General features: G+C 29.9%; 2 protein-coding genes across 3 annotated transcripts; one reads left to right on the top strand and one right to left on the bottom strand.

Annotated features, from left to right (window-relative positions):
- Positions 1 to 1,219: 1,219 nt before the first annotated feature.
- Positions 1,220 to 15,656, bottom strand: LOC112638652 (cytochrome P450 4C1-like). Of its 2 annotated transcripts, XM_025410731.1 has the most exons (14): positions 15,553 to 15,656; positions 14,179 to 14,484; positions 13,767 to 13,876; positions 13,378 to 13,468; positions 6,255 to 6,440; positions 5,961 to 6,054; positions 5,141 to 5,243; positions 4,937 to 5,036; positions 4,614 to 4,720; positions 4,461 to 4,529; positions 2,225 to 2,393; positions 1,844 to 2,023; positions 1,569 to 1,778; positions 1,220 to 1,485 (listed from the first exon to the last, which is right to left on the bottom strand). In XM_025410731.1, the coding sequence occupies exons 2-13, from the start codon at positions 14,330 to 14,332 to the stop codon at positions 1,618 to 1,620; spliced, it is 1,524 nt and encodes a 507-aa protein (XP_025266516.1). In that variant the 5' UTR covers positions 14,333 to 14,484; positions 15,553 to 15,656; the 3' UTR covers positions 1,220 to 1,485; positions 1,569 to 1,617. The 2 variants fall into 2 exon arrangements, with proteins under 2 accessions (XP_025266516.1, XP_025266517.1); XM_025410732.1 differs by lacking the exon at positions 1,220 to 1,485 and having other exon boundaries at positions 1,762 to 1,778; positions 2,259 to 2,393.
- Positions 15,657 to 16,390: 734 nt separating this feature from the next.
- LOC112638661 (lipase 3-like) lies at positions 16,391 to 21,200 on the top strand. The gene is made up of 7 exons (XM_025410743.1): positions 16,391 to 16,454; positions 16,860 to 17,040; positions 17,208 to 17,322; positions 19,148 to 19,391; positions 20,296 to 20,439; positions 20,582 to 20,809; positions 20,965 to 21,200. The coding sequence occupies exons 2-7, from the start codon at positions 16,866 to 16,868 to the stop codon at positions 21,139 to 21,141; spliced, it is 1,083 nt and encodes a 360-aa protein (XP_025266528.1). The 5' UTR covers positions 16,391 to 16,454; positions 16,860 to 16,865; the 3' UTR covers positions 21,142 to 21,200.
- Positions 21,201 to 21,373: the final 173 nt, after the last annotated feature.

The raw sequence follows: 21,373 nt of genomic DNA on the forward strand, positions 1-21,373 counted from the left end.
ATGCATTTTAATAAATATTTTGTAAAATTAAAATTAAAATATTTAATTAAAAATTATATTTTTTTAAGCATATGTATTTTTTTAAACATATGTAAATAAATACTTAAGCATAAATACTTAAACATATGTAAATAAATACTTAAGCAAACAGACGTTTTGAATACAAGTAAATAATTAGTACCCAACGAATAAATAGCTTTCTTGAGTTAACTAAAATTTTTTTATTTCAAGATTTAGCTTTAACGTAAAATCGAAAAGAGTTAATAAATATAAATAGTTTAAATATAGAGAATTATTATATTAAATATTAAATATAGAAATAATTTAAAAGAAATCGCATGTAATAATTTACAAAAGAATTTTTTTAAGGACCTGAAGAGGCTTTATCGCGCGTTGCCCAATGTAGTGGATATGTACGAAGTGCCGTGGCCCAAATTCAATCACGTGGATTTTATGTAAGCTAAGGATGCCAAATTTATTTGTATATTACTCAGCAGCGTCGAGTTTTTTAGTAATTAAAATTTTTTAAATTACGAGCTACATGAATCAACTGTTCATCATTGAAGAAATCGGGATTCTGACTTTTACGACAAAGATGTAATAACTTTCGACGAAAATATAAATATAATTTTTATAAAAATTTTAATAAAAAAATTTAATAGATAAAAATTATTTATTAAATAATTTTAATAAAAAAATATAATTTTTCTTCATCTAATTATTTATCAGCAGTCAATCACATCTAACACACACACACACGCTAGCACGCACGCACACGCACACGCACACGCACACGCACACGCACACGCACACACACACCACACACACACACACACACACACACACACACACTGTTGATAAACATGAAATAAAATCGCACTCTTTTATTCTCGATGTAATTTTCTATTTAAATATATCATTAATTTTTGTAGATAATTATGACAACTATTTTACACAATTTTTTTTAATACAGCAATTTTTTATTAAAATAATTTTTTGTAAAATTCTATATACTTAAGTATCGTTTATAGAAAAAAGTTTTATAATGTATAAAATGTATTTGCACATACATTACATATTAATATTTTATAAACTCAATCATATATGTTGTTACAACAGCGATTACAGAAAATATAATCATAATCAAATTTTCACAGCTTAATTGTGCTAATATTTTTTTAAAATATATAGAAATACTAGATATTTTCTTAATATAATTAAACTTATACTTACTTACAATTTCAAGCAAAATTTTATTCGCAAACAAAAATGTGTTTTTTCTACATTGCTTCGTATTGAATGAAACGTAGAAAAATATTAATTTCATTCACTTCATAAATCATTATATGTATGTACGCGTTCATTGCAATTGCAGATAACGATAGAATAGGCTTATGCATAATAAATTTGGATATCTAGAAATCTGAATTGTAAGATATACTATATGTAGATACTACATATAGTACTAGATGTACTATATGTATACTTTCACGACTAAATGTAATGTTTATATATATATATATATATATAAACATTACATTTAATCGTGAAAGTATACATATAGTATAACCTACAATTCAGATCTCATCCAGTTCATATAAAACTCCAATCAAACGACTATTTGATTGGAATGAATTTTATATGAACTGGATGAGAAGGACGAATTATCATATGTGCTTTCAACCGGATATTCTTTAAATATTCAACAGGCTCCAAATAAAAATTGTGCACCAAAGGAGCAATCAGAGCTTTCATTTTTAGGAAAGCGAACCGTTGACCTACAATGCGAAATTTATTAAAAGTGATCGACAAGCGAGGACAAATAAAATTATAGTTAATTTACCTATACAATTCCTCGGCCCTGCGCTGAAAGGTAAGTAGGAATAAGGATGACGATTCTGTATCTTCTCAGGCAAGAATCTATCCGGATCAAATATTTCTGGATTTGGCCAAAACTTAGGATCTTTGTGAGCTCCGAGAAAATTAAGAAATAAGATCGTCCCTTTCGGTATGACACATGATTCTGAAAAGGATATTGTAAAATTAAAAGATTCTAAAATGTATGAAAATAAGAGTTATTTGAGGAAAATAAGATATAATATAATATTATATTCGTAAAATACTAATGTGTATTAATCTTATTTTACATACGATGATATATACTTTGTGGTGTAAAACGTTGAAAAATATATATAATATATACAAAAATCTAATAATTAATTACTCAATTTTATATCCTCTACAACATGTCGTGATACCATAAACACGCTGGGATACAAACGTAGAGCTTCTTTTATACATCTTTCTAAATATGATAAATTTTGCAAGGATCTCATATTAAGTTTTCCTTCGTCCTCTTGCATCACATTATCAACCTCAACCCTCACACGCTCCTGTGTTATTGATAATAATTAAAATATTTTTCTAATTATTATAATTTCGATGCGTGCGCAGGCAAATAAATTCTTAAGAAATTAAAATCAATTGTATATATTTATTTTACAACTGTTTTAATTCTTTAAAAATATATATACTAATATATACATGTGTGTGTGTGTGTGTGTGTGTGTGTGTGTGTGTGTGTCTGTGTGTGTGTGTGTGTGTGTGTGTGTTTACGGGCGAAGTCCACAAGGTGTGCAAAGCCGACATTGCCGGGCGATGTCAGTATTATGTAACGTTCTTAGACAAAGCCCGCTGAAATGGTTTATTAAGTGACATAGCCCGGTTTGATGTAGGCAAAGTCGACGCTGCCTATTCGGCTATAGCAATGTCAATAATCACTATTGTATTGCGAATATTTTAAGAGGGCAAAGTCGACATTGCTAATTCTTCATGTGCGAAATTACGCTAGTCCGTATTGTGTAGTCCTGATTTCTCAATTGTTAAGTGATGATTTAATCGATTGACTAGGTACAAATCTGAAAATATTTATTTGAATATAAATGAGAATAAAGCGCAAATATTTTTAATTATTACAATGACCTTAATTTTTAATCAGTCGCAGACTAAAACAAAAATATAACGTATATATTAATATAAAATTAACATAAAATAAAAATTCAACATAACATTCATACTCTCCTACATATTCCTCTAGCATATGAAAATAGTCGTTATACTTAGGTACAGTTACATAAAATAAATATATAATAGGTAAATATTAAGTACAGTTAAATAAAATATGTTATTTAAGGATATTATTGCTCGTCAAAACTAAACATTAAAATTTTTTATTTTAATCAGTCGCAAATTAAAACTAATTAATTGCTGTATTCATGCGCTAAGCGAATGTGTAGAAGAGATATTTATACCTTATGTTGAATTTTCATTTTACGTTTTATTGAGAAATCAGGACTACACAATACGGACGCGCAGCTTCACCCATGAAGAATTAGCAATGTCGATTTTGCCTACTTGGAACTGGACGAAGTTGGCAATATAATAGGAGTTATTGACATTGCTATCGCTGAATAGGCAGTGTCGACTTTGCCTACATCAATCCGGATCATATCATTAATAAACCATTTCAGCGGACTTTGCCTAAAAACGTTATGCAATACTGACATCGCCCGCACAATGTCGACTCTGTACACTGTACACCTTGCGGACTTTGCTCGTAACATATACAGGGTGTTCTAATAAGATATGTCAAAAATTTAAGAAGATATTCCTCACACCTGAAGAATAAAAAAATGTTATATGGACCATAGATGCGGAAATGATTATTTCAAGAGTTATGTTGAAAATACTATTAGCTGTATTACTTACACAAGGAAAAATTTAGGATTAATTATTGCAAACGACAATCGTTTAATTAGGCTTATTTACATTTGGTTTTAATGTGACCTTGAGTATGTTACAATAAATGTTGAAAATGTTCACTATTTTTCTGAATACAAGTAGTGACATCAACGCATCGATTCATGGACACATTCAAAAATGCCTGATGTACAGCGGATTATCTCGCAACCTGCAGTGATACGGTCACGAAGATCTTGAATATCACGCACTGGTGTAGTATGTACGATTGTCTTTAAATGTCCTCACAAATAAAAGTCTATCTGATTGAGATCCGATCACTGCTTGTAGGTATTTGTTGCTTTAGGAAAACGATGAACATTTTCAACATTTATTGTAACATACTCAAAGTCACATTAAAACTAAATGTAAATAAGCCTAATTAAATAATTGCTGTCTACAATAATTAAATTTTTCCTTGTGTAAGTAATACAGCTAACAGTATTTTCAACATAACCTCAAAAAAAACATTTCCGTATTTATGTCCATATAACATTTTTTCATCCTTTAGGTGTAAGGAATATCTCCTTAAATTTTTGACATATCTTTTTAGAACACCATGTATATATAAAATATATGGCACCAAAAATTTGGTGTCCATACTATTAAGAAAAAAAGTCGTAAATGTAAATAATTATCGCAATATAATGAGAAATAAGTACCTGAATATCTTTATGTTCAGCTAATAGTAATAAAGTAAATATTATAGCCATCGATGTAGTATCATGAGCCTGTAATCATCATCATATTGTCATATCGTTATATATGCTTATGAGAGAGAGATGTATACAAAAAATTAAAAAAATAATAGATACCTCAAACATAAAAGTATCGACTTCTTCTCTGATGTCCAAATCAGTTAAAGAATTTTCTCGAGATGCCGCTATTAAAAGATCCAACATGGCTAGTCGCTTTTTTTTAACTGGAAATCAAGCATATTAATAACAATTTCACTTTCGCATATTGCGTTAATTTCATAATATAATTCTTGTTTAAAATTTAAATTCTATTACAAATAATAATGATTTGCAGCAAACCACTACGAGTGGATATGTGTTTAATATAAATGATACAAGCATAATTTAAAATATTGACTGCACTGTCAAACTTAAATTAAAAATTTTGATCTCTTACGTACTTCCAAATATTTCGACATCTTCTGTTTCTTCATTACTTTCAAGATTTTTTAAATACTGATTGTTAGTAAGTTGGTGATGAAGCTTTCTTTCTGCGATAATCTATATACAATATTTAATTTTTAAGAATCTTTGTATTAATAACAATATTATTTTATATATAAATGAAGTATGAAGTATATAATTTAAGGTGTTTTATTACATACTTTTTCCGTAAATCCGTGCAATATTTTCAAGAGTTTCTTTTGCTTTCTTCCTTTTGACGACAATGAGAATAACATATCGTTGTAGAACCAAGGCCTGAGGAATCTAAATTCAATAAAGTTATATAATTGTAATTCAATAAAGCTATAATAGCTTCAATAATTCACTAATTTAATAAAGCTTTAGCTCGTAATTCAACAAAGAAACATTTATTATAATTCCAATAATAATATAATTATTGGACAAAGAAACATTTATTATAATTCCAATAATAATATAATTTTGTAAAAGCCTAAAACGTTATTTGTAAAAGCATCATAAAATCAAAATAATCTTTAAATAGTCATAAAATATAGAGAATAAATGAAAAATTGAAAATTATGTATGTGTTATGAAAAAGAATCTTCTAAAAACATTGTACTTTTGTTTCAGCTATAGATTTTTTTGATCAAAGACAATTTCTCCTTAGATTCTATTATACAATTCATTTTTACTTTATTTCTCAAAATTCTAATATTTCAAATTCTTATAACACTTTAAGAGATTAAAAACTGCAAATAATATTTATCTTATAACAAAAACGTATAGTGGAGCACGAAGAGTATATTTTTATTGCAACTTGTCCGCTTAAGCGATTTGGTGTCTTATATTAATTGTTTATTTTCTTATGACTATTCATTAATTGATCTATTTTCAAAATATATATCATAATAATAATCATTACTTAAAAAATCGTAGATACATCACATTATTATATAGATTTATTGTATATCAATTAATACCTATAAATTACCTATAAACCAATTAATACCTATAAATTACCTATAAACCACCAATTCTATTAAATCGTGTATCGCTTTTCGATATTCTTGATGGAATGTGCCGAGTTTTGATAGGGAGACGCCCATAGCAGTTTCTACAAATGCATTTATTATAAACGATTAAAATAATAGTCAAAAATTTAAAGGATAGCTTTGAGTATAAAAAAAATCGAATATTATCTATCGCGATTAAATCGATATACTACATAAAAATTATCTCCTTACCTTAAAAAATAATCATTTAAAATGAAATTCTCATATACATATAACAATGAGAATTTTACAGAAATCTTACCGCATATCGCGTTTAAAGTATGTTCACTGACAAATGGTAATAAATCTTTTACAACTGTCCCTCCGACATCTTTCAAAGACTTTGTCATGCAATCACCCTCTTTGATCAAAATATCAACAAATCGATTCAACATATTAAAATGAAATGCAGGTGTTAGTATCTTTCTTCTTGCGTGCCACTTAGCGCCTAAAACAAAAAAACAAATTTGTGCAATAAAATACAAATAATATTTTATATAAGATGTCTTTATTAAAGTATCTCTCTTAATTTAATGTTTATTGATAAATCCTTAAATAACACATTAATATAGTACGCTAATTTTTCTTATATATCACAAAATTGTTTTATAATCTTTTAAACTTCTTCTTATGGAATTTTTACGGTAAGAGAAACTGCAAGTATCAACGTGGATTTAGTTATTATTTTGGAATTAATTCTTTACAAATTAGAGAGAGTAGAAAGAACAGAAACAGAAACGGGATAGAATAGAAATAGCAGATAGAAATAATTAATATTAATATATTAATATAACATTAATATTAATATATACATATAAGTCCATTACGTGATAGTGTTTGATTTAACTAAAATTTGATTTAAATAAAACCTCTCTATTACTTCTATTTATTTGAGAATACATGCATCTTGGCGAAATTATCTCTCAATATAATCACACCCAAATTTTTTTTAAATCTACTAGCTTATACAACAAAGGAGTTGTATAAATTCACCGTTTAAGATAATATTCAAGTCTAAGTATCATTTTATTTAATTTTTTATGATGAAACAGATCGATCAGAAATTGTAATAAAAAAGCAGGGTTGGGAAAGTTACTTTTTAAAAGTAACTCGTTACCGTTACCGTTCTTTTTTCTAAGAAGTAACTTGTTATCGTTACCCGTTACCAATTTTCAAAAGTAACTCGTTACCATTACCGTTACTTAAAAATAACGCGTCGTTACAATTTTCGTTACTTTTTAAATATAGGTTTATTAAATATTACAAGGTTTATTTTAATTTTTCCTCCTGCACAAAATTTATAGGCAAAGGCAAAATTTTTTTCGTTGCTAAGATTTGGTCGAAATTGAAAAACTTTAGAATATGCCGGCCATGGAATTTCACATTCCATTTCCTTTGAAGATTGAGATGTACTTGTTTCTTCCATTATTTTTTATTTTTTACTATAATCTTCAGATTAAGATACAAATATCTTTTTGAGATTGAATATCAATACGTATGCCATGTGGAAAATGACTATAATGCCGGCAAACTAAGCAGCTTATGCGAGCACGTGCTTGCACACTATTATAAGAAACAAAAGTTGTTACAAAATCTCAAAGATGAGATTTTTCTCATAACATTAAGAAATATAATAAACAAAGTTAAAGGCTCCTCTAAATTAACAAATCAATAATAAATAGTAAAAGGCAGTAAAGAGCCAACGCAGTTGTAGGGCGTGGATAAAATAATTTCCAAGGCAGCAAATTCAATTTTAACAATCCTTTCGCTTTATTCCAATCGTTTCGGACTCAATTCGAGCCTTCTTCAGTGAATCTAATAAACACAAAGAAAAGATAAATAAATCAACTAAGGAAAAAATAAAAACACAATCTCAATAAATGCAAAAAAGAGGAAAAAGCATAGTCAGATGTATGCATGATCTATAAGAGCGACGCGACTTCGTCAAGGCTGGTCCATCTGAAAAAACACGATGCAAAAAGTCCTCTCAACGGTACAAAGCGCGAAGAGCGATGCATTAACAAAATAAAACCAAAACTAGTCACAAATCTTAAAAAAGAGAAATTCATTAACACTAATTAAAGGCAACTCACTCACTCAGACAAGAGACAAACCAGCAAAAACGAAACGAAACAATCGACAAGCTCAAAATCGAATAGGCCGATAATTCAAACAGCAACGGTAATAATGTCATATTGTGGTCGGTAATAACAAGAGGACAAAGCCAGTCAAACCGAAAAACAACCCGCTAAATCTTGGGCATGTTTTCAACTATCGATAGGCACGAAGTACTTAATTTTACAGTATCGCTTTGGAGATTCAACGCATTTTTTTGGCGCTTAATATAAATCATTTCAGAAATGAGTCTTTTTCCTAAAAACGCTTCCTCATCCAAAATCTCGACATCATCAAAATCAAATGTGTGATTAAGCGCTCTATGTTCTGCAATGACGGACGTAAAATTCCTTCTATGTTCCTTGATTGTCGTTCTTGACAAGCGACCTGTTTGTCCTACGTAAGAGGCGTCGCAATCTGTGCAATTAATTTTATATACAATATTACTACGAGAATCATTCAGTAAACAGTCCTTGCCGACTTTAATAAATTTGCGCAAAGTATTTATTCCGGTGTAAGAAAGCCTGACATCGAGATCTCTGACGCAGTATCGAAAACGTTCTGATATGTTCTTCACATATGGAACGTTAAAATATGTAATCTTATTACCACCTCTCTCATCATCAATCACAATCTCAACATCATTTGAACCGTTGTCATGTTTGTTATTAAATCTATGAAATAGAATATTCAGTCGATCAACAATTGTGTGAAAAATAAGAGAGAGCGGATATTCGTTGTTGAGAAAGATGTTAACAATAAATTCGAGATTGTCTTGATGAAATTTAGGATGAGAAAGCCAGAAAACTTTATCTATTAACCCAATGATCGTGCCCTTCTGGCAAAGGGGATGTCGCAACTCGAAGTGGAGGTACCTTCCCGAAAAAGTTGGTTTATGAAACCAATTGAATTCAATATGTCCATTGTTTAAAATAATAGTGATGTCAAGAAAATTCAAACGGTTGTCGACACCCTCCTCAACAATGAATTGCAGTCTTGTATGGAACGAGTTAAAAATGTTCAGGACAACATTGAGCATTGAGGAGGGAGCCGCCAACACGATGTCGTCAACATATCTAAAATAAAACGGAAGGTCCATAGGTAGAGCTACGATAGCCCTTGACTCTAAATCTTGAAGCGTGATCTCAGCGATAATCGGGGAAAGAGGAGAGCTCATGGGCGTGCCAAATGTTTGTTAATAACAAACATCATTAAACATAAAAAAAGTGGAATTTAAAATAAAGCGAACTGCCATTACAAATTCATCGCGAGGTATCCGGCAATTGATTCCTATATGGTCCCATCTAACAACCAAACTATTAATGGCCATATCCAAAGATATATTGGTGAATAGTGAGACAACATCCAACGAAATCAATTTTACATCACCATCAATACGTTTGCCGTTCAGTCTCTCGACTACTTGCGCGCTGTTAATAATCTGACTATCAGGTCTCGGGATAGATTTATAAATGACGTCATGTAAAAATTTAGCGAGACCATAAAGCGGCGTGTTTTTCGATGAGACTATTATGCGTAACGGATTGTTCTTCTTATGAATTTTCGGCAGCCCATAAGCTCTCGGTAAAACGCCGTCTGTACAATTTAACGATCTGTACTTCGAAACAGAGATGTAATCACGAGCTCTCCACCTCGCAAGCATTTCATGAAGACTACTGATCAATTTATTAATCGGGTTCTTATTAACTAATTTATAAGTGTCTTTATCAGGTGTCTTTATCTAACAAACTAGACATATTAGATAAATAGCTGTCCTTATCCAACGCGACTGTTATGTTGCCTTTATCAGCCCTCGTAAACAAAATGTCAGGATTATCTTTGATGAATTTTTTTGCAGCGTTAAAGGAGTTCAGAATAATTTTATCGGCTGGAGGCGTATATGAAGTAGAATTATGAAAGGAGTTTATAACCGGTAGACAAAATTTCTCTCCTAATTGTAGTAACAATCCATTCAGCTCAACTTCTGCCAAAATTTAACAACATGAATTTTTCCTTATATCCCCGATCCTTTTCCCCGTCCATATGTATTGACCTTGATCCTTCTTCTTTCTCGCCATGGGTTGCTCCTGTCTTAGAACTAAAAGACGAATGGTTGTGAATTTGTCTTCTTTGAATATACCGCACGACGTTCAATTGTTACTACAATTAGGAGAGAAATTTTGTCTACCGGTTATCGACAAGGAAAGAACGATCGTCGAATTATTAAAGAACGTGGAGTATAGCATTGACAAACTGCCCGTGGATGTTCGTATGACTGTGAGAAATAGATCCTTTCCCATTATAAACTCCTTTCATAATTCTACTTCATATACGCCTCCAGCCGATAAAATTATTCTGAACTCCTTTAACGCTGCAAAAAAATTCATCAAAGATAATCCTGACATTTTGTTTACGAGGGCTGATAAAGGCAACATAACAGTCGCGTTGGATAAGGACAGCTATTTATCTAATATGTCTAGTTTGTTAGATAAAGACACCTGAAAAAGACACTTATAAATTAGTTAATAAGAACCCGATTAATAAATTGATCAGTAGTCTTCATGAAATGCTTGCGAGGTGGAGAGCTCGTGATTACATCTCTGTTTCGAAGTACAGATCGTTAAATTGTACAGACGGCGTTTTACCGAGAGCTTATGGGCTGCCGAAAATTCATAAGAAGAACAATCCGTTACGCATAATAGTTTCATCGAAAAACACGCCGCTTTATGGTCTCGCTAAATTTTTACATGACGTCATTTATAAATCTATCCCGAGACCTGATAGTCAGATTATTAACAGCGCGCAAGTAGTCGAGAGACTGAACGGCAAACGTATTGATGGTGATGTAAAATTGATTTCGTTGGATGTTGTCTCACTATTCACCAATATATCTTTGGATATGGCCATTAATAGTTTGGTTGTTAGATGGGACCATATAGGAATCAATTGCCGGATACCTCGCGATGAATTTGTAATGGCAGTTCGCTTTATTTTAAATTCCACTTTTTTTATGTTTAATGATGTTTGTTATTAACAAACATTTGGCACGCCCATGAGCTCTCCTCTTTCCCCGATTATCGCTGAGATCACGCTTCAAGATTTAGAGTCAAGGGCTATCGTAGCTCTACCTATGGACCTTCCGTTTTATTTTAGATATGTTGACGACATCGTGTTGGCGGCTCCCTCCTCAATGCTCAATGTTGTCCTGAACATTTTTAACTCGTTCCATACAATACTGCAATTCATTGTTGAGGAGGGTGTCGACAACCGTTTGAATTTTCTTGACATCACTATTATTTTAAACAATGGACATATTGAATTCAATTGGTTTCATAAACCAACTTTTTCGGGAAGGTACCTCCACTTCGAGTTGCGACATCCTCTTTGCCAGAAGGGCACGATCATTGGGTTAATAGATAAAGTTTTCTGGCTTTCTCATCCTAAATTTCATCAAGACAATCTCGAATTTATTGTTAACATCTTTCTCAACAACGAATATCCGCTCTCTCTTATTTTTCACATAATTGTTGATCGACTGAATATTCTATTTCATAGATTTAATAACAAACATGACAACGGTTCAAATGATGTTGAGATTGTGATTGATGATGAGAGAGGTGGTAATAAGATTACATATTTTAACGTTCCATATGTGAAGAACATATCAGAACGTTTTCGATACTGCGTCAGAGATCTCGATGTCAGGCTTTCTTACACCGGAATAAATACTTTGCGCAAATTTATTAAAGTCGGCAAGGACTGTTTACTGAATGATTCTCGTAGTAATATTGTATATAAAATTAATTGCACAGATTGCGACGCCTCTTACGTAGGACAAACAGGTCGCTTGTCAAGAACGACAATCAAGGAACATAGAAGGAATTTTACGTCCGTCATTGCAGAACATAGAGCGCTTAATCACACATTTGATTTTGATGATGTCGAGATTTTGGATGAGGAAGCGTTTTTAGGAAAAAGACTCATTTCTGAAATGATTTATATTAAGCGCCAAAAAAATGCGTTGAATCTCCAAAGCGATACTGTAAAAAATTAAGTACTTCGTGCCTATCGATAGTTGAAAACATGCCCAAGATTTAGCGGGTTGTTTTTCGGTTTGGCTTTGTCCTCTTGTTATTACCGACCACAATATGACATTATTACCGTTGCTGTTTGAATTATCGGCCTATTCGATTTTGAGCTTGTCGATTGTTTCATTTCGTTTTTGCTGGTTTGTCTCTTGTCTGAGTGAGTGAGTTGCCTTTAATTAGTGTTAATGAATTTCTCTTTTTTAAGATTTGTGACTAGTTTTGGTTTTATTTTGTTAATGCATCGCTCTTCGTGCTTTGTACCGTTGAGAGGGCTTTTTGCATCGTGTTTTCTCAGATGGACCAGCCTTGACGAAGTCGCGTCGCTCTTATAGATCATGCATACATCTGACTATGCTTTTTCCTCTTTTTTGCATTTATTGAGATTGTGTTTTTATTTTTTCCTTAGTTGATTTATTTATCTTTTCTTTGTGTTTATCAGATTCACTGAAGAAGGCTCGAATTGAGTCCGAAACGATTGGAATAAAGCGAAAGGATTGTTAAAATTGATTTGCTGCCTTGGAAATTATTTTATCCACGCCCTACAACTGCGTTGGCTCTTTACTGCCTTTTACTATTTGTTATTGATTTGTAAGAATTATATTTGTAAGAATTATATTTGTGAGAAATATAATTCCGTCATTATAATTCCGACAAACATCTATACACTTCACAATTATTAATGTTTTAAGACTTTGAAGTTACCGAAAAGCAAAACAAAATCTAACCTGATTTTTACATACAATGCGTTCAGTAAAACAACTGCTCGTTGTCTTATCAACACTTGTTGATTTGATTCTAAAAGTAAGAGTCAATCACGTTAGACTGTTATTCTATGTTCCGAAAATCGTTGCCAGTATTGATGAACGCAGCTTTTGTTTACTTCTTTTTCTTTCACATGTGCCCAATGATGCGTACATGTTATTCTGCATTCCACACATTTCGTTGAATAAAAATTACACAGTAAATTTGCAAAAAGTAGCGATAAAAGTAACTGTTAAATTCGTTACTCGTTACCGAAAAATGTAACGAAGTTACTTTTTTCGTTACAAACGAAATTTGTAACGTCGTTACCGTTACAGTTACCAAAAAAAGTAACTGTAACGGTAACGACGTTACAAGTAACGCGTTACTTCCCAACCCTGTAAAAAAATATATACTCACATATTAATGTCATATTATTACCTGTGCTAGTGAGGAGACCTGTGTTTAACCAAGGATGTAACAAATTATAAACATGATTTTTCTCGATGTACTTATTGCTGCTTAGAATTATCTGAAATCATCGCAAACAGAAAGCAATATATACATATCTCTCAATATATACATGATATATACATACATATATACTATCTATTTATTATATCTTTTAATTTTACATACAAAAATATATTTATTAATTATATCTCTGTATTTTGAGCTTAATTATTTTGATCTTAATTTCGACGGATCGATTTGTTTCTTTATTTTTTTTTATAAAATGTTTTTGATGAGCAGATACCTTGGTATGAATCGCAAAATTTCTAAATTTAGTTAATCGTAATGTCTACAAACAATTTAATTTCTTCTAGTACCTCCAAATCATCTGGATGACGGATACTTATAACAAATGTGAAGAAACCCCAGAGTTTAAAAACGGGATAATACTGATCAAGTATTTCACAGCAGAATTTCCATATTTCCTCTGAGAATTACATTATAAATACACATATCAATACACAAATATTTTTATGGGATTAATTTTAGTTTTAATATTAGTGCATCTTTATACAAATATGTTGTAAATAAATAAATAATAATAAAGAAAAAAGATTTTTAATTATGGATAATTATTGCAAACAGAAGTGCTTATATAAGTAATCTACATGTAATAATCTTGATAAGTATAATGTTCTATAGAATAGAGAATTTACGAATTTAATTTTTGCTTGTAAATGACAGATCGTTTGCCAATTAATGTAAGTAGATTAGAAATTTTGTAATTACCTTGTGAAACATAGCAGTGGATCAAACTGCCAACAATTGGAAAACCTGATGGTCCCGGTATAAGATTATAGAGTCGCCCGCTTTTTCCATGATGCACGTAATAATTATATACCAATAAAATAAATATAGATAATACTAATATAATAATGAACATTGTTTCTTAACTCTCCTGATATGACCGTCTAATTAAGTTTAACCCTCTTTGGTTTATTATTTTATTATTCTTGGATCGCACGCATCATAAAATAAATGATGTTTAATTTTCAATATAATTGACAATTAGCTTGATCCTTGATATCGTTAATCCTAAAGAAAAATAATGAGAAAGAGTGAAAGAATGATCAATGTAATGCATTTGTCATATATTTCTTTATAATTAATAAGTTTTATAAAAAAATCTGATATATTTACAATCTGATATATTGTTCATTGTAATAGGAAAAAACATTGTTTATGTGCTAAATTTGTAAATTAAAAAAAAAATTGCTAATCGGACATTGCTTGCAATAGTTTCTCTATTTAGTGTATACGATAAAATTTCATTAGATTATATTGCAAAATCTTTATAGTAATTAATATTATTATAATTAGAATAAGAGGGAGAGAGAGAGAGAGAGAGAGAGAGAGAGAGAGAGAGAGAGAGAGAGTGTGTGTGTGTGTGTGTGTGTGTGTGTGTGTGTGTGTGTGTGTGTGTGTGTGTGTGTGTGTGTGTGTGTGTGTGTGTGTTATTCTTGCATTTCTTATATCAAAGATTTATTAAGTTGTTTTTAACATTGTTATAATTTTATTCTATAACTGTAAAGAAATATTTGTAAACGATCATATCTTAATGTCCGCTTACATTCAAGGATACAGTGTTACTTTATAATAAACAGGAGCTATTTAATTAAGTATTTGCAAATTCTATCATAAACAAAGGATTATATTGAAATTTTTTTCTGCTTTTTTTTTCAAAATCATCATCGTATTATAATATAAATGTAAATGTCGCATATAATATGTAAATTATATAATTATCGCGATTGATATTAAATAGCGTGTTTATGTTTTTTCTTATTTATTTTAATTATTTGGCATCAATTTTTTGTATCTAAATTATTGTATCAAAAATTACTACAAAATTAACTTAATATACATTTAATAAGATAATAATATAAAATATTATAATATATGTTATAATAACTTAATATAATTATAGTAATCAAACAGAATTAATAATTTATGGTATTTGCAAGAATCTCTGTGTTAAAACGCGTTTACATTAATTATGCTCATATATTTACATTAAATATATTCATATTTGGGATTTTACAATGGAATGCTATAGTTTTATTTTATACAAATATTATTTTATACAAATATTATAAAGATTACCTGATAGAGTCTCTGATGCGATGGAAACACAATCGAAATGATTCAAATACAATTATACATCTCGTTAAACGAACAAATAAGTCAGTACAACAAATCTGCGCGGACTGATAATAATAATCTAAAGACTACGTTTAGCCGTTTTTATATTCTCCAGCTCATATAAAAAATTATATTTCACAATGAAAGAGAATAAATTAAAAAATAAACAAGGCTCTTAATTTAATTTACATAACATATTCAAAGTTCAAAATCGAAGAATGTTTGCATCAGAATTTTTATAAGATATATATATATATATATATATATATATATATATATATCTTTTGTTCTCTCTCTCTCTCTCTCTCTCTCTCTCTCTCTCTCTCTCCCCCCTTATTTAACATATTGTAGATTTTTATTTATTAGAGTACACGAAGGTTCAATATAAGACTGATACAGAAGAATAATAAAATCTCGATTTGTACAACTTCTGGTCTATCTATAATCAACAGATTTATCTATTGCACATCTTCTATTCAGCTAAAATAAAATGAAATGATTAGTATTAGTAGTTATTGTTATAATCATTATCTTACAATTGCAACAAAACGATAATAGAATATCAGATAAGAAATAAAGATTATAGTTCGCTATATGCAAATTTTACATATGTCATTAATCTAATAAATAAGTCGATTAAGTTGCGTCATTAAAAATGATTGACATCGAAAATAACATGACAAGACAAGATGTCGAGTTTACGAAGGAATTATGCAAAGAAAAGAACATTGTTTATAGTATATTTTATTGCTTAAGTCTGTTTTATTGTCTATAAAAATGCTATTTATATATCAATAATATGGACTAGTCGGAATCAGTCAAACATTTCTCTCGAATTCAATCCTAATGCCATTCTCAACACGGTAAGTGAGAGTTTTTATTCATAAAAACGAAAATTAAAATCTTTAATGTTTTGTTTAATATCTTCAATGTTGTTGAAAATGATAGAAAGTGATGTGCCGCGTTTTCTTATTCAAAACGAGAATCGCATAATTCCGCAAAATTATACTATATCATAGTCTTTAAAAATACATAGAATAGTATTTTTATATATTTTTGTTGCTTTTGGAAAGTTAATTTAATATATAATTATTAATACTGATCAATTAACATTAAATTTTCTTTCTTTTTTTTATTTCAAAATAATGTGAAATATGTATGTTTGCATGCCTATGCCTATAAAAATAAATATATTATGCATTTCGTGTTGCTCAAATTTATTCCCAGTTTATATCAGTTTTCCTTTTTCTTATACAGTCTTTTTGCAGCCGGAAATGATAAGAAAAGCGGGTTATCCTGCGGAATCTCACGTTGTAATGACGGAGGACGGCTATCTCTTGACGTTACATCGTATCCCAGGTGGCAACGATTCTTTACCCGTGCTGCTGCAGCATGGTTTGTTAGGCAGCTCCGCTGACTGGCTTGTTCTTGGCAAAGACAAAGCATTCGGTACGATCGTCAATCAATTTTTGAAATTATATATGTATCATAAAATCATACCGTCAATTACGCCTTAATCATAAAAATGTTACAAAATTTGAAATTTAATCTTATATGTATACAAAGATATAGAAAGTGACATGTTAAATATTGTAATCAATTTTCTTGAATTTTAGCTTACCTATTAGCAGATCAGGGATATGATGTTTGGTTGGCAAATTTTCGTGGTAATATTTACTCGAGGGCACATGTTTCCCTGTCACCGTCGAATCCAACATTTTGGGATTTCAGGTACCAGTAAAATAAAAATATTATTGTGTTATAAAAATAAGATAATAATAATTGTTACAATATCAGTTATAATTTGATGTGATACGCAAGAATTTGTTACATTTATACATTTGTTACATTTGTTACATTTGTTACATTTATATACACGTACTTATTTTTTCGAGAATGCATTATTTGTAAGATAACTCACATTTTATTGTGTCAATATGTATATTGCTTTTCTTCTTGATTGTTGATAAATCATTTTTTGCGCAAAATTTTTTTTCTGCTTTTATGCAACACTTTATATTTTATATACTTACGTATATAATATCTCTAAAAAATTACCCTTTTAAAAAAAAGGTAAAAAAAGGTGCTAAGTCCGCGTAAAAAACAGTATATGTATTTGCCGCATTCCACGTAAGATTGCGCTAGCGGCGCTCCGTGATGTTAAGACTATTATATACAGAGTGTCCCATTTTAATCGATAGATCCAAATTTCTCCTAAACTACGCCAGCTACAAAAAAATGTTTCAGACAAAAGTTGTATGGCTTGAAGGGAAACATAAGGTGGTGTCATTAGTTTGACATTGAAAAGTCACCTAAAGGTTACGTGAAGATCACATCCAACTTTTTAAATGAGACACTCTATATGCTTTTATATATTCTTATAGTTTATCTCGAGAGCTTTCCAAAACACTATAATTAAGTTAGTTTTCATTAAGTAATTTTCGAGTTATGAGGCTTGAAATCATTTCTTAATTTTACATAAATCGTAAAATATCTAGTAAAATATTCATTTTTTGTTTAACTTATCTTAATACTTTTGTGTACAAAATAATAAGAGGAATCAATTGGGGTGTAAAGAAAACATATAACTGTTCCGAGGAAAAAAAATATGCAATTTGCAATTAACAATTCCATATTTTTTCTTAAACAATTATATGTTTTCTTTACACCATTTGATTCTGCTTATTATTTTGTACGTAAAAGTATTAAGATAAAAGTATTAAGTATAAAAGTATTAAGATAAGATAATCGAAAAATGAATATTTTACTAGATATTTTACGACTTATGTAAAATTAAGAAATGATTTCAAGTCTCATAACTCGAAAACTACTTAATGAAAATTAACTTAATTATAGTATTTCGGAAAGTTCTCGAGATGAACTAAAAAAATATGCAAAAGCATATAGGATGTCCCATTTAAAAAGTTGGATGTGATCTTCACGTAACCTTTAGGTGACTTTTCAATGTCAAACTAATGACACCACCTTATGTTTCCCTTCAAGCCATACAACTTTTGTCTGAAACATTTTTTTGTAGCTGGCGTAGTTTAGGAGAAATTTGGATCCATCGATTAAAATGGGACACTCTGTATATAATAGTCTTAACATCACGGAGCGCCGCTAGCGCAATCTTACGTCGAATGCGGCAAACGTACAACTTTTTACGCTTGCGCATTGGGGACTTGAGCGACGATGACCAAGGAGACGTTTCTTAATGAAAATTTTTCATATTTTAACTTTGGATCATAATATTGCTGTTCACGATGCACGTAGAGCAAAAATAAAGACACTTTTCTTATATAAATCAATCTCAAGCTATCCATTAAGCCTAATAAGAACTCGATCCGTTCAGCGATTATTTCAATATGATAATCTCGAATATCTCCAACTATCCGACTCACGTAAAGATACACGGCGCGTCTTGTTGCTTACGCGGGACTTAGCACAAGACACTACTGTGTCTCTTGATATTTATTTTCTCTATATATGTGTGATCGCGACTGTGATCGTGTACATATTTATATATTTTATGATATATCGATTGAATTTTCATTAGCTACAACGAAATGGGCATCTATGATTCACCAGCGATGATCACATTTATCACGAATATGAGATCCCAACTATTGCATACATATATTGGTCACTCAATGGGCGCAAATAGTTTTTTCATAATGGCATCAGAGCGTCCGGAAATCGCGCAAATGGTGCAAAAGATGATCAGTCTCGCACCAGCAGTCTTTAAAAACCACATGCAGAGTCCGATACAATACTTCTACCCATTTCAAAATGAGCTTAAGGTAAAGTAATATAATGTGATACAGTATTAAAAGATATACACTTAATTTTTACTATCATGTAATAATTATTTAAAACAATGCGAAAAAGTTAAGTACATCTTTAAATAAAGTACTTTTTTATTAGAGATAAAGTTTTGTAAACTGTTATTTAAAAAAGGAAAAATAATGTTAACAACGTTAGAAATAAATGTTATGGCACATAAACAATGTAAAGAATATGACGATAGCAATAACCAAATCGATATTTCTGATATATTAGCTATTTAAATTTAATAGTCAATTTATATTATTACTTGACTATGATTGATCGATGTGCTCATTTATTGCTTACATTACTTTATTGTAAGCAATAAATGAACACAATCATATATTCACTTTATGTTAATAATATTATAATGTATTATTTTTCAATTCTTATGCTATCAATACAAAGAAACAAATTTCTGGCAAAATAGAAAATTTGTCTGACAATAAAATATCAATGATAAATGCACTATTTATTGCTTTTTTAATAAAACTTCCTTTAAGGAAATTAATTCTGAACATTAAATCTGAACATTAAATCTGAACATTATTTAAAATCTTACATATTTTTCACTTGCTTCACATTTTGTTTGTTTATGCTGGTTATGTATATATTCTTGCTTCACATTTTGTTTGTTTATGCTGGTTATGTATATATTCAATTTTGGATTACAATTATAATTTTAAGACATTCTCTGACGATTAAAAATTAAATTTGTAATGACTTTTAAAGCTTTTTTTATAAATTATTTTAATAAATTTAAAAAATTGATTAAAAATTTATTAATTTATTCTCAAAATTAAAAGAAAACTCGGACATGAAAAGTTACAAAATTTGCAATAAATTACATTGTTATTAAGATATTTAAGATATTTGCAGTTGGCGATGCAATTGTTCTTTCACGATGAATTCTTCGGTGATTCTGTAAGATTTCTTTTGGAAGATATCTGTGACCAGAACATTGAATTTTGTTTCAATATGATATCTATGATCTGGGGTGATGATCGCGAACAGTTTAACATTGTAAGTAATAATAATTTGCTGTTGAAATACAATTCGGATCGAATCTTCGAACATTGCATTCCGTGACGATTTCACGATCGCGTGATCACACTTCATATGAAACTTCTTATATATATCATTATTATTTTTTATCTATTGTTAGACTCTATTGCCTGTCATCTTGAAAAATGCTCCGGCCGGCACCTCGATTAAGACTATTCTGCATTTCATCCAGGTATTTGAATCAGGCAAGTTTCGCAAATATAATTACGGTCGCGAGAGAAATCTATTGATTTATAATTCGACGGAACCACCAAATTATAATTTATCGAATACCACAGTACCAATCGCGTTGTTTTACGCCGATAATGACTGGATAGTTGACACAGAGGTAAGTAATGGATATTTATTTAAAAATAATGGAAATGTATATCGGAAGAAATTACTTGACTATAAATATACTATAAATCCAATATTAAATTACTTAATTGGAAAGGTAATTTAAAAGAAATCGCATACGATAACTTACAAAAATATATCTTCAAGGATGTGAAAAGGTTGTACCATTCACTGTCCAATGTAGTGGATATGTACGAAGTGCCGTGGTCCAAATTTAATCATGTGGATTTTATATGGGCAAAAGATGCGCCAAAACTGGTATACGATAGGATTCTCAAGATCATGAAAGGAGAAAATCCAAAAAACGTTACATCAATCAAATAATATTGTCAACAATCAAAATTAAAGATAAATGTTACACTCTAGATTTTCAGTAATATTGTAATGTGATGATTATAATCATTCATTTAATCAAATGTAAACTTATAATATCTTAGTATTCTTTACAATATCTAAAAATGTTTACTAAGCGTTCATCGGAAGCAAAATTGTTTTATAATTCGTAAGTGAAACAATTAATGTAGAAACATTTAATTCCCAGTTATTTTTCACTTGT

This window comes from Camponotus floridanus, unplaced genomic scaffold, assembly GCF_003227725.1.
Source record: "Camponotus floridanus strain SB8 unplaced genomic scaffold, Cflo_v7.5 scaffold34, whole genome shotgun sequence".
Classification (NCBI taxonomy): Eukaryota; Metazoa; Arthropoda; class Insecta; order Hymenoptera; family Formicidae; genus Camponotus; species Camponotus floridanus.

What these genes read in the sequence shown, in the direction of transcription:
- LOC112638661 (XM_025410743.1), top strand. Translation starts at nt 16,866, where the DNA reads ATGATAAGAAAAGCGGGTTATCCTGCGGAATCTCACGTTGTAATGACG. An exon ending in CATTTCAAAATGAGCTTAAG is followed by an intron (nt 19,392 to 20,295) that starts GTAAAGTAATAT and finishes AGATATTTGCAG; the next exon opens with TTGGCGATGCAATTGTTCTT. An exon ending in ACTGGATAGTTGACACAGAG is followed by an intron (nt 20,810 to 20,964) that starts GTAAGTAATGGA and finishes TATATCTTCAAG; the next exon opens with GATGTGAAAAGGTTGTACCA.
- LOC112638652 (XM_025410731.1), bottom strand. Translation starts at nt 14,332, where the DNA reads ATGTTCATTATTATATTAGTATTATCTATATTTATTTTATTGGTATAT. An exon ending in ATAGAATTGGTGGTTTATAG is followed by an intron (nt 5,244 to 5,960) that starts GTAATTTATAGG and finishes TATTGAATTTAG; the next exon opens with ATTCCTCAGGCCTTGGTTCT. An exon ending in CTGAACATAAAGATATTCAG is followed by an intron (nt 2,394 to 4,460) that starts GTACTTATTTCT and finishes TCAATAACACAG; the next exon opens with GAGCGTGTGAGGGTTGAGGT.